This window comes from Stegodyphus dumicola, chromosome 5 (genome assembly GCF_044657685.1).
Source record: "Stegodyphus dumicola isolate Sdum_Otavi_A_Nest chromosome 5, ASM4465768v1".
NCBI classification, from domain to species: domain Eukaryota; kingdom Metazoa; phylum Arthropoda; class Arachnida; order Araneae; family Eresidae; genus Stegodyphus; species Stegodyphus dumicola.
Genome location: NC_140772.1, coordinates 95757911 through 95772568, shown reverse-complemented (window position 1 = coordinate 95772568; position 14658 = coordinate 95757911). Strand labels below are relative to the sequence as shown.

The 14658-nt window shown below is 31.5% G+C and overlaps 1 protein-coding gene across 3 annotated transcripts in view; it reads left to right on the top strand.

Moving 5' to 3' along the window:
- Positions 1-14658, top strand: part of LOC118197664 (cell adhesion molecule Dscam1-like) — a 927954-nt gene that overhangs the window by 816704 nt on the left and 96592 nt on the right. For all 3 annotated transcript variants that reach the window (XM_085816877.1, XM_085816876.1, XM_085816875.1), the window contains exons 19-21: positions 1307-1492; positions 5186-5479; positions 13315-13473. In XM_085816877.1, the coding sequence (XP_085673003.1) occupies positions 1307-1492; positions 5186-5479; positions 13315-13473 (639 nt within the window). The remainder of the gene's footprint in view (positions 1-1306; positions 1493-5185; positions 5480-13314; positions 13474-14658) is intronic.

The following is a 14658-nucleotide window of genomic DNA, read 5'->3' as shown; positions in this document are numbered from 1 at the left end:
AAAAATGCTCACTATGTAGGTCTAGAATGGATTGGATTCCTTTTACATATGTTAAAATATCTATATAACTTCGAAAGAAAAATTTTAGTCAAATTGTATATTTTTAATTTCTGATAAATTACTTAAACCGTAATATTTATTTCTTTCGAGTTATAGTGCAACTTTTAATATCCCTTATTCAAAATCTGACTTGCAAATGTTTTAATATTACTCCGTCTATTTTTGAGATAAGAAGTTTCGAAACCCGTAAGTTTCGCAAAATATTTATTTATGCTGCTATTTGTCTAAATTTAGCTCACATGGTAGATATAATATAAATAAAGAAATATTTATAACTGAACATTGCATTTTGTAATCATTTAATTACTTTTTGGAATTTTTATTTATGTATTTTTATCCTAGCCATATGATGATAATAGGTGTAATTCATAACACATTAGTAGTTTATAACATTAAAGGAGTAAATAAAAAAGTGGTCACAAATTTAAGCATCAATAAGTCGCTGATTAGGTCCTCCGTGAAGGTTCTCAATCTGTTAACTTCAGTTTTCCAACTAAGCCAATTGATTTCAGTAATACCAGAAATATGTAATAGTTCCTAAAGCTACTGAAAGATGGCAGCACTAGAATATGTAGTACGACTTAAATTTCACTCAACATCTGGTAGATGGCAGCACTGTGATAAAAATTGGTAAAATAGTTGATAAAAAATTATTTTGTGTTAATCAGAAGGATTTTTATCTTCCTTTTGCTTAGATTAAATGGGTATTACAACGTTAATTAACTGAAAGAACTATTCCAGCGGTGAAGTTAAATCTAATATTTTATTATTTTAGTTATATTTAATTCATTTTGATCCATAACCGATTACCGTTGAATTTTGTCATATTTTTTTATAAATTAGCAATACACAGTAATATATTTTTTAGGTTTTTGAGAAAAATTCTTTTCGCAAATGCGGTTTTTGAGAAAATGAACTCTTTTTGAATTTATTCAACGTTCAGATGCATTGATCGAAGCTTGAGAAGCTGAAGTGCTATTACACATCGACAGTAAATGTCTAATCTAAGCTGACATTTTAATTCAACGAATTAAAAAGATGGGCATGTTAATTCAACGAAAAAAAATTTTTTAATTCTCAATCAGTTAACTTCTGTTTTCCAACTAAACCAATTGATTTCAGTACTACCAGAAATATGTAATAGTTCCTAGAGCTGTTGAAAGATGGCAGCACTAGAATATGTAGTGCTTTTATTTTATTTTATTAATTTTTTTTTTTTTTTTTTTTTCCTTTTTTTTATTTTAAGGCTATCTGCTTCGTCATCGACAAGAAAATGGAGAATGGGAAGAATCTAACTTATCTGGTGATAAGAATTCATATGTTGTTCGTAGTTTATTGTGTGGTACGAAATATCATTTTTCAATAACAGCATACAACTCTGCAGGAAGCGGAGAACAAAGTGAAATTCTAGTCGTTAAAACAGAAGGAGGAGGTAAGTTTTGTACTTACAAGAGTAATTTCAAAACCATTAAGAATGCATGTATCTTTTGTTTTGTTATTATTATTTTTTTTGTTGTTGTTATTATTAGTCGTATCAGTCATTTCTCTCACTGAATTAAAAAAAAAAAAAAATGCCGAGCTCTTTAAATTTTCTTCCTTTAATTTTCAACAAAATTCTGATCTAGTATGTTTACATATAAAAGCACAAAATATTCTTTTTGAAACTTGCATTTTTTGCTATTTCAATTTATTTATTTTGGATTTTATATTCTTCACTAAATCCGCATTATTCGTTTAGAATGGTTTTGATATTTATGTATTATTTAATCTCCTCTAGTGAAACGTTTTTATTCTATTTTATTTTAATGCTTACTTATTTATTTTTGATTGTAAATTATCTTGCATTATATGTATCGTGGTACTCCATACTCCAGGGTACATAAGGTATTTTGAAGCTTAGGACGTTTTATAAAAAGTGTTTTAAATAACCTTTATCTTTTGAACCTCAGGTCCTGGATGTATTACATATAACCGAAATAGGGTTGTATATTGTATGCAGAAAAATACTTCATCATTTCATAATAATAAATATAAAATTAGAAATGAAAGAATATTTTTTTACTCAAGCTTTTGAAATATCTGCATGAATGTCACTGAATAGAGAAAACTGATTATCTTAAAAGTAGTTTGTAAAATGTACGCTCTTCTAGATATGGCATTAAAAACTATCTATTCTGAATAACTGCACAAGGAATCTGCATCACTAACATAAGTGTTTTTGTATTTTAATTTTCCATAAAATTTTGTTCTTAATTTTGCAAACATCATTTAAATCTTGGAATTTTAATATAGTAACACTATAAAATTTAACTCTCAAACTTTATTATGGGCTGTATAAGAGTAAAATTTTAATCAACTGATATTCATTATCCTTCTAAAAATGTATATGGAATTGAATATACAAATTTTAATTGCTCTAACTTTCATACAGGTCTCCATTTCAAACAAATTTTTCTTGTGAAGCACACAGAACAATATTAAAAAATAATTTTCGTAACTGCACCCCTGTTTTCATCGATTAAAACTGTTTACAACTTAAAGGTAAGTTTTCTTGTCATTTGAGTCATTTATCATAAATAGAGGTTCGTAATAGATTCAATGCGCACAGAACCGATGACACTTCAGACGGCTAAGAAAGTTTAACGCAACACAATGCAAAGCTCCTACTGAGATCTCTGAAGAATTTGAAGTCAAGCTGAATTAAACAACTCAGAAACTGACGCCCTCTCCGGTCTTACTTAGTTTCCCCCAACCGTCGAGAAATCTCTTGTACCTTCCATTTTTTTGAAATTATTAAAATTACAACTACAGTTATTTAGTTGCAGTATCAATGACAGATATACAGGGACCGGACCAAAATGCCGCCAAATGGTCTCCAAGTTTGGCGAATCAGGGCGATTTTTCGCCTAATTTAGCAAGATTGCTATTTACGTCATTGTTAAATAGACTTGTCCTCGTAATCTTATTTTTCCAACAGATCTTCGTGTCTTTCAAGCATTTCATGTTACTTATACAAAAATAATATCATTTTACATATGATTTTTTAAAATTATTTACATCTATAAAAATTTCAGTAAGAAAGTTTAACTAAATTTCTTTAAAAAAAATAATAATAAAAATAACTTTCACAAACAACAGTATAAAAGTAGAGCTTAATCCTTACATAATTTCAAATATTTTTTCAGTTATAGAAAGAGTTAGGCATCCATGATTTAAACTATGTCAAATATTGAAACAAGTCTTACAATATTCACCAATCAAAGAAAATAAGAACGCATATTTGGATAGAATTTTGGCTTCATTATTTTTTCTGTGTTCGATATTTATGGCCAAAAATCTTTTGCTTTCTGCCAGATTATTAGGTAGGACAAATTAATAAATATAATAAAATAAGTTTGATACCGTACTTCTTTTAGAATACTATGTAAGTAAAATGTGACAATTATGGTTGGCTGATTGGCTGGCGTATTTGACTACGACAAAGCACGAAAAGAATATCTCGCCAAAGGGGAGAGGTGTCTTTCATAAAGAACTTTCTAAGAGAAAGTTCGTGTCTACGTTATTTATGGAGCTCTCAAATACTAGCAGAGTGTGCTACTGTTACACCACGAAGACATTCTCGGAGAAAAGAGAAAATAATCTGCAACATAACTCGGCAACTTATCTTAAAAAACGATCCAATGGAAGAAACTGCGAAAACACCCATGTAACCAGCCCATTTGCTGGAATGGAACCTGAGTTATTCTACCAACGTTCAGCAACTTCGTTGCTCGGCAACTGATGGGCTGTGTGGCATTTATGATTTAAACTCTATTAATCGTTAGCTTTAAGTTCATTTATATTTTATCCTCTTTTATTCATAACGTTACACTCTCAGACTAGAGTTAAATGAAAATTATACGGCAAGTAGATTGTGATCTAAACCATGAACCTATTGGAGCTTCTTACATCTTTCTGCCACGTGGCCTGTGAAAGTCGCTGGCAGAGTTTCGAAGTCACTACTGAGAAGGGTTAGTTGAACTCAGTAAAAATAAAGAAAGTTAGCTTTTCACTCTTACCCCAAAGTGTTGTACGTTTGAACGAAATTTTAGCGAAACAGTAAACAGCCTGTTGTAAAGTTTGCCAAAAAGCTATAAGCTTTAGTTTGCTTATCATTTTTACTTTGTAGCATCCATAATTTTCCGCCTTGTTGGCAAAATGGGACGTCATTTACCAAAGCCTTAGGCTTTTGTTCATATCCTGGAGAAGGAACGGGTGTGTATAGTATATTTGAGGCATGAGTACATTTAAAATACTCTCAAACCGGAAGTCCCGTTGAAAAGTTGGTGGTAGGGAAAGAGGGATAGCAGACCATTACATTTCCCCCACCCACCCACAGGATTTTCTCGTTCGAAACTTGGACGAAGCTTCTCTTTTTTTACGGGTGTAATTTGCTCACCTCAGTGAGCCTGGGTTTAGAGACGGGTAAATGACAGATGGATTTCTGTCATTCCTGACGAATGTATTAAGCTGAAGGAGCTGAGATATTTGGAATAACAATAACATCCGCAAGCTGTGACTAATAAAGTTTATTCTAAATGTTATTTTTGACAGTCTTTGGGCGGAGCAAGACAAAGATAATGATTATTATGCTTAAAAAGTAAGTAATACAAAGGGCAATGAGCCGTCAAGTTTTAATTTAACTTTTGTGGGGATGTTTAGGTGTTTAGGGCATGCAGTTTCAATCATTTTACAGCAAAATTCATAAACTCATTGTAGAGCAGGAGACATTTCTTTTATGGACGAGTCTTGTTACTCGCTGTGGAATCAAATATGCATTCGTTATGGATCCAGACATGTATATGATTGAGTATCATTAACTCAAATGCATTAATCTTATATTTTTTTCATATGGGATAATTTTACTGAAACTTGCTGGTATCCTGATACATACTTCCTTTTGCTATTTACCTATATTTTATTGCGTTATTGGTAGAAGCTTCCACTAATTAATATTTAAACTAATTGTTCTTCAAATTTCTAGGCTTCGTAAAAAACATAAGATTTTTTCTTATTACATTTTAATCAAATGAATAAGTTTCTTATCTCCTTCTAACTGCTATTCTGTTTGTAATATCATCAACAGCCCCTCTGGCACCAGATAAGCAGTCTATGTTGAGCACAAATATGACGGCCGCTGTAATGAATCTGATGTCATGGCATGACGGCGGTTGCCCAATTACTTCATTCTTAATTCGGTACAGACAGCAGCAGGACATCGAATGGACAGTGCTGAATGATGGGCCTCTTCCTACTGAACATCGCAAAGTGGAACTGGTAGGACTGAATCCTGGATCCTGGTACCAGATACACATATCTGCGACAAACCTCGCCGGCACAACAGATGCGGAATATACCTTCTCTACACTAAACACTTTAGGTAAGATTACTTGATGCTGTTCGCAGTCTGTACCCTACCTCCACAAATTTATGCAAAATTGAAAAAAAAACTCTATTTACTGTTATTTAACACTCATTATTAATGGGCTTTTATAAAAGGCCTGTATTCTTTAATAAAACATTCCAAAAGGATTTTCGCTTTTACAGAAAAAATAGGGAGAAAAGAAGAGCTTTTTCAGCTATGAAATTACTTCGAATAGCTTTTTTGAAAACAACGATCAGCGACAAGTGAAAGAAAGTGAAGTGAAAGATTTCTAGAAAAAGTTTTATTTTGAAAGGTCACAAGGATTTAGGGCAGAATTACAAAGTACTCGGAATGTGTTCAACGAAATATAAGGTTAAATAAAAGTTATTTTAAGCAATAAACTACGCTATACTATTTCAAAGCCATTTTTATGCAAAATAATAAAAAGCATAGACTTCAAATATCAAGACCAGGCAGTCAGAAAATTGTATATGCTTTAGGGATCTGACTTTCCTGATGCATTCAGACAACAGTTCACTTATATATTCTTCTGTTTCTCATACTTCATTTTCCAACATTTCCCATTGCATTAATCTCAGACGCGTAAATAATGAAAATAGGCTAGAAAAACATTATCTGTGTGTCAGAAGAAAAGTGCGTATATTATATCGCTATTATTTATACTAAACGTTAATGTCATTTAGATTGTATATAGTGATATTAATTTAACTGTATAATTTGGTAAATTATTTTTGATGCACCAGAGAGATCAAATGTTACAAACATTCAAATTACTCTAGCACACGAATTGATGGAAAATATCCATTTGCTCTACACAATTTTTCGTCAAGTGTTTCATAGCAAATCTTTTTCATCGGAAAACGGAGCACTCTCTCTATATAAAATTCACATCATATGAAATTTCACTTGAGAGCATTAGTGATAATCATTACCATAGTGGATGATTTATTTTCCTTCGCCTCCCTCCAAAAATAATGTTGCTTTAACTTTTAGAGAATAAATGATCTACCAAACAGTAGTATAGAATACAAATAACTTGTAAGTAATTATTAATTTAAAAAGTAATTTCTTTTTTGAACATTACAGAGACTATTCGTTGCATCCTTATTTGCTAATTGTACAAAGTGATTCTAAAAATCTAAAAAAAAAAAAAAATAAAAAAGGGGGGGGCAGGTAAAAAGGACCGAAATAAGGAGATTTTTATCTTTTCTTGGAAAATGCGTGCGAAATTGTCACGTGAAAGGGTTGACACGTAAAGAAGATACGAACAATAGGTAAGTAAGACAAGTAAAGTCAAAAGAAACAAATATTTCATTAATTCATCTTTTTATAATAAATGCTTGAAAGTGAGGCTTACAGCAGCCTCACTGGCTTATATTAGCAAAGATTTTAGGCACTTTACGCGTGTTTCCAACAGCAACTGACAGCCTAACCCCTAGATCTACATTATACTCAAAGAGACTTTCGTATATTATGTTCCATGCGTGTCAAATCTGGCGATTATGGTGGCCAAGGATTAACCTCTGGCTCAGTGTGGGCCGTAAGTGATGTCAAGGTGATTTCTGACCTTGATTCTCGAGTCAGTTGGCGCTGAAACCAAATACGTGTGCAAGCATCTGTTCTATAGAAGCATCGGAAAGAAGTTCTATCAAGATACCTTGCAGAAGGAACATTGCACAAGTGAAGCCATTAAAGCGATTAGATAGGATGTGCGTTCCTACTGAGTACTGTCCATGTACCATGGTCCGAAACCCCAAAACACTAATGCAGATATTTCCTACTAGTCATGTGATCTTGAACCGTGCGGAATACCATGCGTCCAGTGGGGAGAATATGAGTGCTCAATGTTTCCAAATGTGCAAAATTAGCTTCATCAGTGAATAAGACGTAAGATAGACAACCAGGACTTGCTGCAACATGTTGTAGGTGTTTTGTTGTCAATTAAATTAGTTAATTAAATTGTATTTGAAAATTCAGTTATACACATCCAACAGTAACTATTTATTTTAGGGGGTGTTAATTAGCTTTAAGAGTCTATTTCTCAGTTAATTATTTATTATAAATTAGAGTTTATCTTCTGTTAATTAATTTGTTCAATCTTACTTTCCTTTCTTTTGGAAAGTCAGACACTCAGCGTTTAGCTTTACCTTCTAGGTTTTCTTGGTTGAGAGAGACAGACTTCTGAAATAACTTTTAATAATATTGTAATTTGAATTTTAAAAGTACGAATTACTGATTTATCAATTTGAAATTTGTACACAATGTACAAAATAATTTTTTGAATTTCAAGTTAACTTTTATTTGTCAATCTAAGATAATTATTTGACAAGAGAAGATTTCGTCTGATTTTTACTGCTATCATCTGTGCAGCATGCAAAAGGCGCACGCAAAAGAAAAAGAAATAGGCGCACGCAAAAGAAAAAGAAATGTGTGTGAATAATTTTTAAAGGCTAAATTGCCTTGTCACCGATATCTACCAAAGTCTTTTGGAGAAATTCCACAACCTGAATTAAATACTTCAGAAATTCTTCCGACTCATCTGCCAAGAAATTTCCATAGTAAGATGCGCTCTTTGAAGAGATTCATCTCCTCTTTCCCATTATTTCTCTTCTCATATCCGGCCCTTCCTTGAGGAGTCCGAATCCAGCCGGCATTGATTGGTCGCCCCTATTTTCCACTAAGGGCAACATTTTAAGTTTTTCTTCCAACGAAATTCCGTCTATAGGAATTTACCAGATGCTCTGCTGAAAAAAATTCACTGATCATCTATCTGTAGTTAGTTCGCTTTAATCTACATGAGCTAAATGTATTTGAGATTGATTTCCAACTATTCGGAATTGCTACATAGCTAATCATAAGTAAGTGCTAATGTTATATTTTTAAAGCCACGACGAAAATAAAATAGGAAATGTAGTAAACGTTTTCAATAGTAAATGTTTAGAAAACTTTAAACGTAAATTTTATCTCCCGGGAGTCTACAATTTTATTACATGTTTGCTAAAAGGCCTAATAATAGATTGATTCATTTATGATTTAATAAACATCTTTTTTTATTTATTTGCAGGCCAACACTCTAGTTCAGATTATGTCCGATGTTAAATTTTGGGGTTTTCTTTAATACATAACACAATGGATGTATCATTATTTCGATATTTGGCTGAATTTATACTTTAAAACCCTCTGAGCGGCCAAGGTTTTCGCCAAGAAAGCACAAATTTTCCAAAACTATTATGAGAACAAATTATTTTTTGATTTTAATGTGAAAACTCTGCTGGTATTTCATACCTGGGTTTGCGTATTTTTGATATATTGCCTTAATTTCTTTGACATATTTTAATATGCACGTATATATACGTTCTTACAAATATCCCAAAAATATTCTAGGCCGTATATATACGGCCTTGCCGCTTAGAGGGTTAAAAGTTTTGTAAGGTTTTACAAAACCACGATGGAACATAGGTGCAAATGAGCAAATTTAGTATATAGAGGATAATAGTCTGTTTCAGTGTCTACTTGCAAAGGATATGGATGCATTTCTTAAGAATTTAAAATCGTCCACACAACTGGTTGCTTTATGTCTGTCTCTCGTGCCTTATAGCAGGATTATCTTCAAATATACATATCACAGCTTGTTCCACAGCAAGATTTCTTTAATATTTCCATTCTCTGCACCTCTGCTATAAACACGGAATGATAATTCTTACACTGGGTTAACATGTTTGAACGTGTAAAATTTCGGCAGTGGTCTATTCAGAAATAATTGAGCAGCCTCTCCCTTTCAGTTTCTGCTCGCGTTCATGGGGCTGTTACTGAAGAACTCAGCGTTCTGATAGCATTGCATACCTCTCGAAATCCGTACAGGGAAAGATTATCTAAGCCGCTTTTATGTACCGATCTCAAAAGAGCCATCTAGTATCTGAAGGCTCATTTTCCTGCACGCACAATTCATTCCAAAATCTTGTTTCGGTCCTTCCTCGGTATTCTTACTAGATATTTTAAGATTCCTCTGTAAAATGTTAATATAGTTTCAGCCCACCAGTGGATAATACCATTGAACGCTGATTATTCAACTGTAGGTCAAACTGAGAAAACCGCTTGACTTTTCGTGGTTTGCACAGAGTGTAACATAAATACAAACCAATCCTCTAAGAAAGTCTTTCACGAAGCTATCACTCTCCTAAGCAGCAACTTTCGTGCATTTGGTGTTAATCAGTTAAACTTATCTATACTTGCAGATAGGGAAGATCTCAAATACGTATTAAAATAGGTAAGACTTCAAATGCATTATTTCTGTTATTTTTAATATTGAAGTTTTTGCACTGATTTAGTACTCATTTTTTATGCCCGTCTTTCTTCTTTCGGGCTTCTTTTCATCTGTGTTGTTTGGCATGTATTAAATAATCAGTGCAATATTCAATTCAATATAGTTATTCCGTCATTCGTTCCTTCATGATAACGTGCATGCTGTTGATCCATTCGTTCCTTCATGATAACGTGCATGCATGCTGTTGATCCAACGTTTTTTGAGAAAAACTGTAGCCTTTAGTTCAGTGCTGCCATCTAGGGACAGTTTTGTTACTAAATAGCATATATATATATTATATCAGTTTTTAGGTGATGAATTCGCTCTTCCTCTCAAGAAAGAAAATCCCTGAAGATCCCTTTTTAATCATAAATTAAAAAGATGTGTAAATTGAGTTTTTTACAATAATTAAAGATTTACTGTTTTTTTGAAGATTTTAAGTAGTTGTGTTTAAACTTTTATTTAAAACCTTGTATTTTAAAGAGAGAGCTACTAAAACCTAATACTGTAAAAACTCGTACCCCACTAAATAATAACTGAAATTCGTTTCATGTATTACATTTCTTTATTAAATTTAAAAAAATTCAAATTATGAAAATTATTAAATATTTATTTATTCAGCTGTGACTGATACAATCAATGAACGTTATAAAATTATAATACGTGTATTGCATGCATGCATGGTAGACCGCCTGGATGTCCAGTTATGTAACTCTAAAACTCCATTCGGTGCTAAACTAATTGAATTCATTTGGCCGTTAAGGATAGAAAAACGAAAATATTTCTTAATTCATTTATATTTCTTTCATTAGAATCAAAATTTATTTATGAATTTTGCCTTTAAGAATTAAAAGTTATGTATTATTTTGTTAATTTTATCGTTTCTGAACAGCAGGAGAAAAAACGCAATAGTTTAACTGTTTTTTATTAATTTTATTACATGAAGATATGAAGATAAAAGTTATCTGCAGTTTTATTACAATTAAAAAAGAAATCTGCCAATAGCAAAGTTAAAATTTAAAGAAAAGGCTGTCTTTTATTGACGTATATTTTGAACAAAATTTTGTCAGTTACACTGGTCATCAGTTATAATTCTTTCTTTTTCAGTAGCTTCTTATTTGCTTTCAAAATTAATAGAGTTCTTCTCAAAATTTAGGCCACTTTAAGTTTCTTTGGATGCGGTGGAGCCTAATTATAATTATGATTTTAATGTTAGAGCTTGTGTAAATAAAAGTAAATTCTGTTGCATTATTTTAGTTGAAACGAGAGTTGTTTTCTTAGGAGATATTTAATAATAACAGCAATATTTTCGTCTCAACTTCAACGGTATATAAATGAGTTAATGTTAATGACAGAAATATATATTGATTTTATTACACGGAATATAATATGTTTTACACCCTTAACTATATTATCTTTGTTGAGTTAAAATGCGTTGAACACAAAACTAAAATGCTTTGTCTAATTCTGCAATAAATACCCATTTCGTTCACGGGACAAAATGAAGGGACAGCCCATTTACCTGGTTTTTTAGAATAACCATATGAGCTTGATCTCATTCGGTTAGGATGTCTTGACTTCTTTAGCATATGTATATGTAAAATTCTTTCACAAGAACATAGTAAAGTTAAATTAAATAAAAATTAAAATAATTATCTTGCGCCTTTGCTGCAAGGAATGAAATTTGAATTTAACAAATATTCTCTATTCGTATAAAGCTAATAAAAATGTAAAATTTAATTAAGAAATTTTAATTGCAAAAATTTTTTCAAAATATTAATTATTGCTGCGAACTAATTTACAATATCATTTAAATTCTAAGAGCATATGCAACTTAAGTGCATCTCAAAATTCCTAGTAGTTTAAATTTCTTTTTTAGTAATTCACAACATTTGGTTTTAAATTTTACTTTTACCCTTACCTATATGGATGACGAAACACGAATTGAGTAATTGAAGAATTAGATTTGGGGGGCAACTTACCCTTGATAAGTCTATCTCCTGCCTGCTCAACAATTATTCATTTATGCAATTTAATTTGGTCTTAAAAATTCCTTAAAAATTTTTTAGATTAATTTTTTTGAATGTTATATATTTTTTCATGGTTTTAGATACGTGCACTTAAATTATATATACTCTTAGAATTTAAATGATACTGCAAATTAGTTCGCAGCAATAATTAATGTTATTTTTATTTTTGCAATTAAAATTTCTTAATTAAATTTTAAATTTATATTAGCTTTATACGAATAGAGAATATGTTAAATTCAAAATATATGTAAAATTCTATATTCTTCTCTACCTATCCTGTGATTAATTTTATTCTTGTAATAATATTAATTTCTTTTTAAAAACCTGGTGTTTTCCTTTTTTTTTTTTTTTTTTTTTTTTCCTGCTTTGCTTTGCCTTAAATGATATATACGTCTCCATTTTGAGATTTTGAGCTGACATTTGCTCTCGACACAAACTTTCGTTAACATATTTTCGAAAACCAGATCTTTCGTTTCACCTTCCCTGTTAACAATAAAATGCAAGTATTGCAGAAAATATTTTTTTTAAAAGAACCTAAAATAGAAAACATATTTTAAGAATCTTTTTAAATCTCTTTCCCTCTTCTTAAATAGAGATTGATATTTGATTGGATATTTATTTATTATATATTTCCGACAGATGTATGCTTGAATATACTGTGCGTGTGTTAAAATACGAGTCCTTCATAATCTCTTTGTAAATGTTTTATAAACAATTTGTATGCTTATGCAAATTTTTTATTATAATAGTTATCTGTAAGTTTAGTATCTGTTTAATAATTTAAATGAAGTAACGTTACATTTTTACCCAGGATGTCTTTTAAACTAACCGTAGAGAGAAGTAAATGATAGCGAATAAAAAATCTTGCAAACTTAATGTATTATACTTTTGTCGTTCATGCTTTGAATATGTGTATAACATAAATGCTTTATATATTTTTACGAAAAATGAGGTTACATACTTTCCTATATTTTTATAAAGCTTCAAACACAATGCGTTTTCAGGTCTTTAAAAATATGCATTTTAGACATGACATAGTAAAGAATAGAGAATGAGTAAAGAATAGATTTCTTTCAATACAGTATTTTATATGTATTTTTATACTAATGAAGAAAAACTGGTGATTTAATTTTGAAAGATTCACGTTAATATATTTCAAATATCCCATCTCCGTATTTTATGATTTAATAGTAGAAAGATCTTCATCTTTTCTCTTTCGCAGAACACAAAACATAAAATTTTTGAAAGTATATTTTGTGCCTTTTAACTGTGACTGCTATGAAATTTTGCTATTTAAAAATACTATAGCAGTTGCTTTATAAGATAATAAAGTTTCACACTGTTTAATTAGTCTGACGAAATTTTGTAAAAATAAATCAAATTGTAGTTCGTGCTGCCATCTACTGATAAATTACGCAAGCAGCATTAATCATAATTTTTTATTATTTTGAAGAAATCTTCGATTACCTTATTCCATCATTGTTGTTATTTTTCAGATGCTGTCACACCCAAAACTGTTGTGAATAAAGTAACAGCTCCATTTTATTTGGATATGACTATCATCCTTCCAGTTGCAGTCTCAGCTGTTGTAATTTTAATAGTTTTAATTGTTGTCTGCTTTGTAGTAAGAAAGAAACATTCGTCAGAGCACTACGGTAAGTAACACCTTTTCAATGCTTATAGTTTGTTACTTAGAATTTTTGCTTGATATATTTTTGAGAATACATAAACTATTTCTAAGGTAATTTTCATTATTATTCTATAACGCAACGTTATTTCGCTTTATGACAATTTTATTTACTCACTGAAGCAAATAAAGAAATTTTCTGTGGATTTTAGGAATTTTAGGAATACGCAAACTATTCAGAATAGAAAACTGCAGAAATTTCATTTTGCTGATAGACATTCATTATTTAAGAACGTTTTAGAATTTTTTTGTTTTAACGCATTTCTATGATATTTTTGCCTTTAGCAATTTTAACTTAAACTCTGATTGGATATTTATTTTCGTCTTTAGCATTGATTTTCTGACTAGACAACCATTCGCCCCCCAAACAAAAAAGTAGTTAATGACTGCCGTACCGTAGGGCCCGGGTTCAAATCCCGGAGAAGGCATGGATATAGATAAATTGTCTATCTCTTCGTAGGAGGTAACGGTGGTCGCCTATTAAATGCCTCCATAATAAAATGACCACCGGTTCTGGCCATAGTAGTTAGAGGACACAGCTCTTAAAATATGATCACCTTTCTTGTGGATCACACACTGCATCCTGTAGACAACATTCTGGATTGTCAAACGTAACATTTCACAAACCCTTGATAAGTTGTCCTTTAAAATCGTCATGGTCGGGATGCCATCAAAATGGACTTCAAATAAACCCCCAGGAAAAGACAAATTACATGGGGTTAGATCCAGGGTGTGAGGCGGCCATGAATTGGGAAAAACGTTTTACGAACGTTTCTTCTATAAAGTAATGGTAGAACAGCCGCTGTGCGGATAGATTAGTGTGCGATATCGCTCCAGCCTGCATAGAAGGTACCTGATAGAGCAACTATCCTTCCTGTAGTTGTGGAATGACAGAAATAATCAACATATCATGATACATTTGCGTCTTAACGATCCAGGTCTGTAATCCTGTGAGAATAATGTTCTTAGAAAAGGATGGTACGCGTATGAAATCTGCTGTAGAGACACACCAAACAGTCACTTTCTGGATTTCCTGAACTGCATGAATTGTTCGGATGTAAGAGCCTCATTTAGGTGCAAATGGACCTCATTTGCCCACAGAATTCTCCATGGCGAGCACTGTCGACCGCCGTTCGGGCGAGAAATGTCAGAG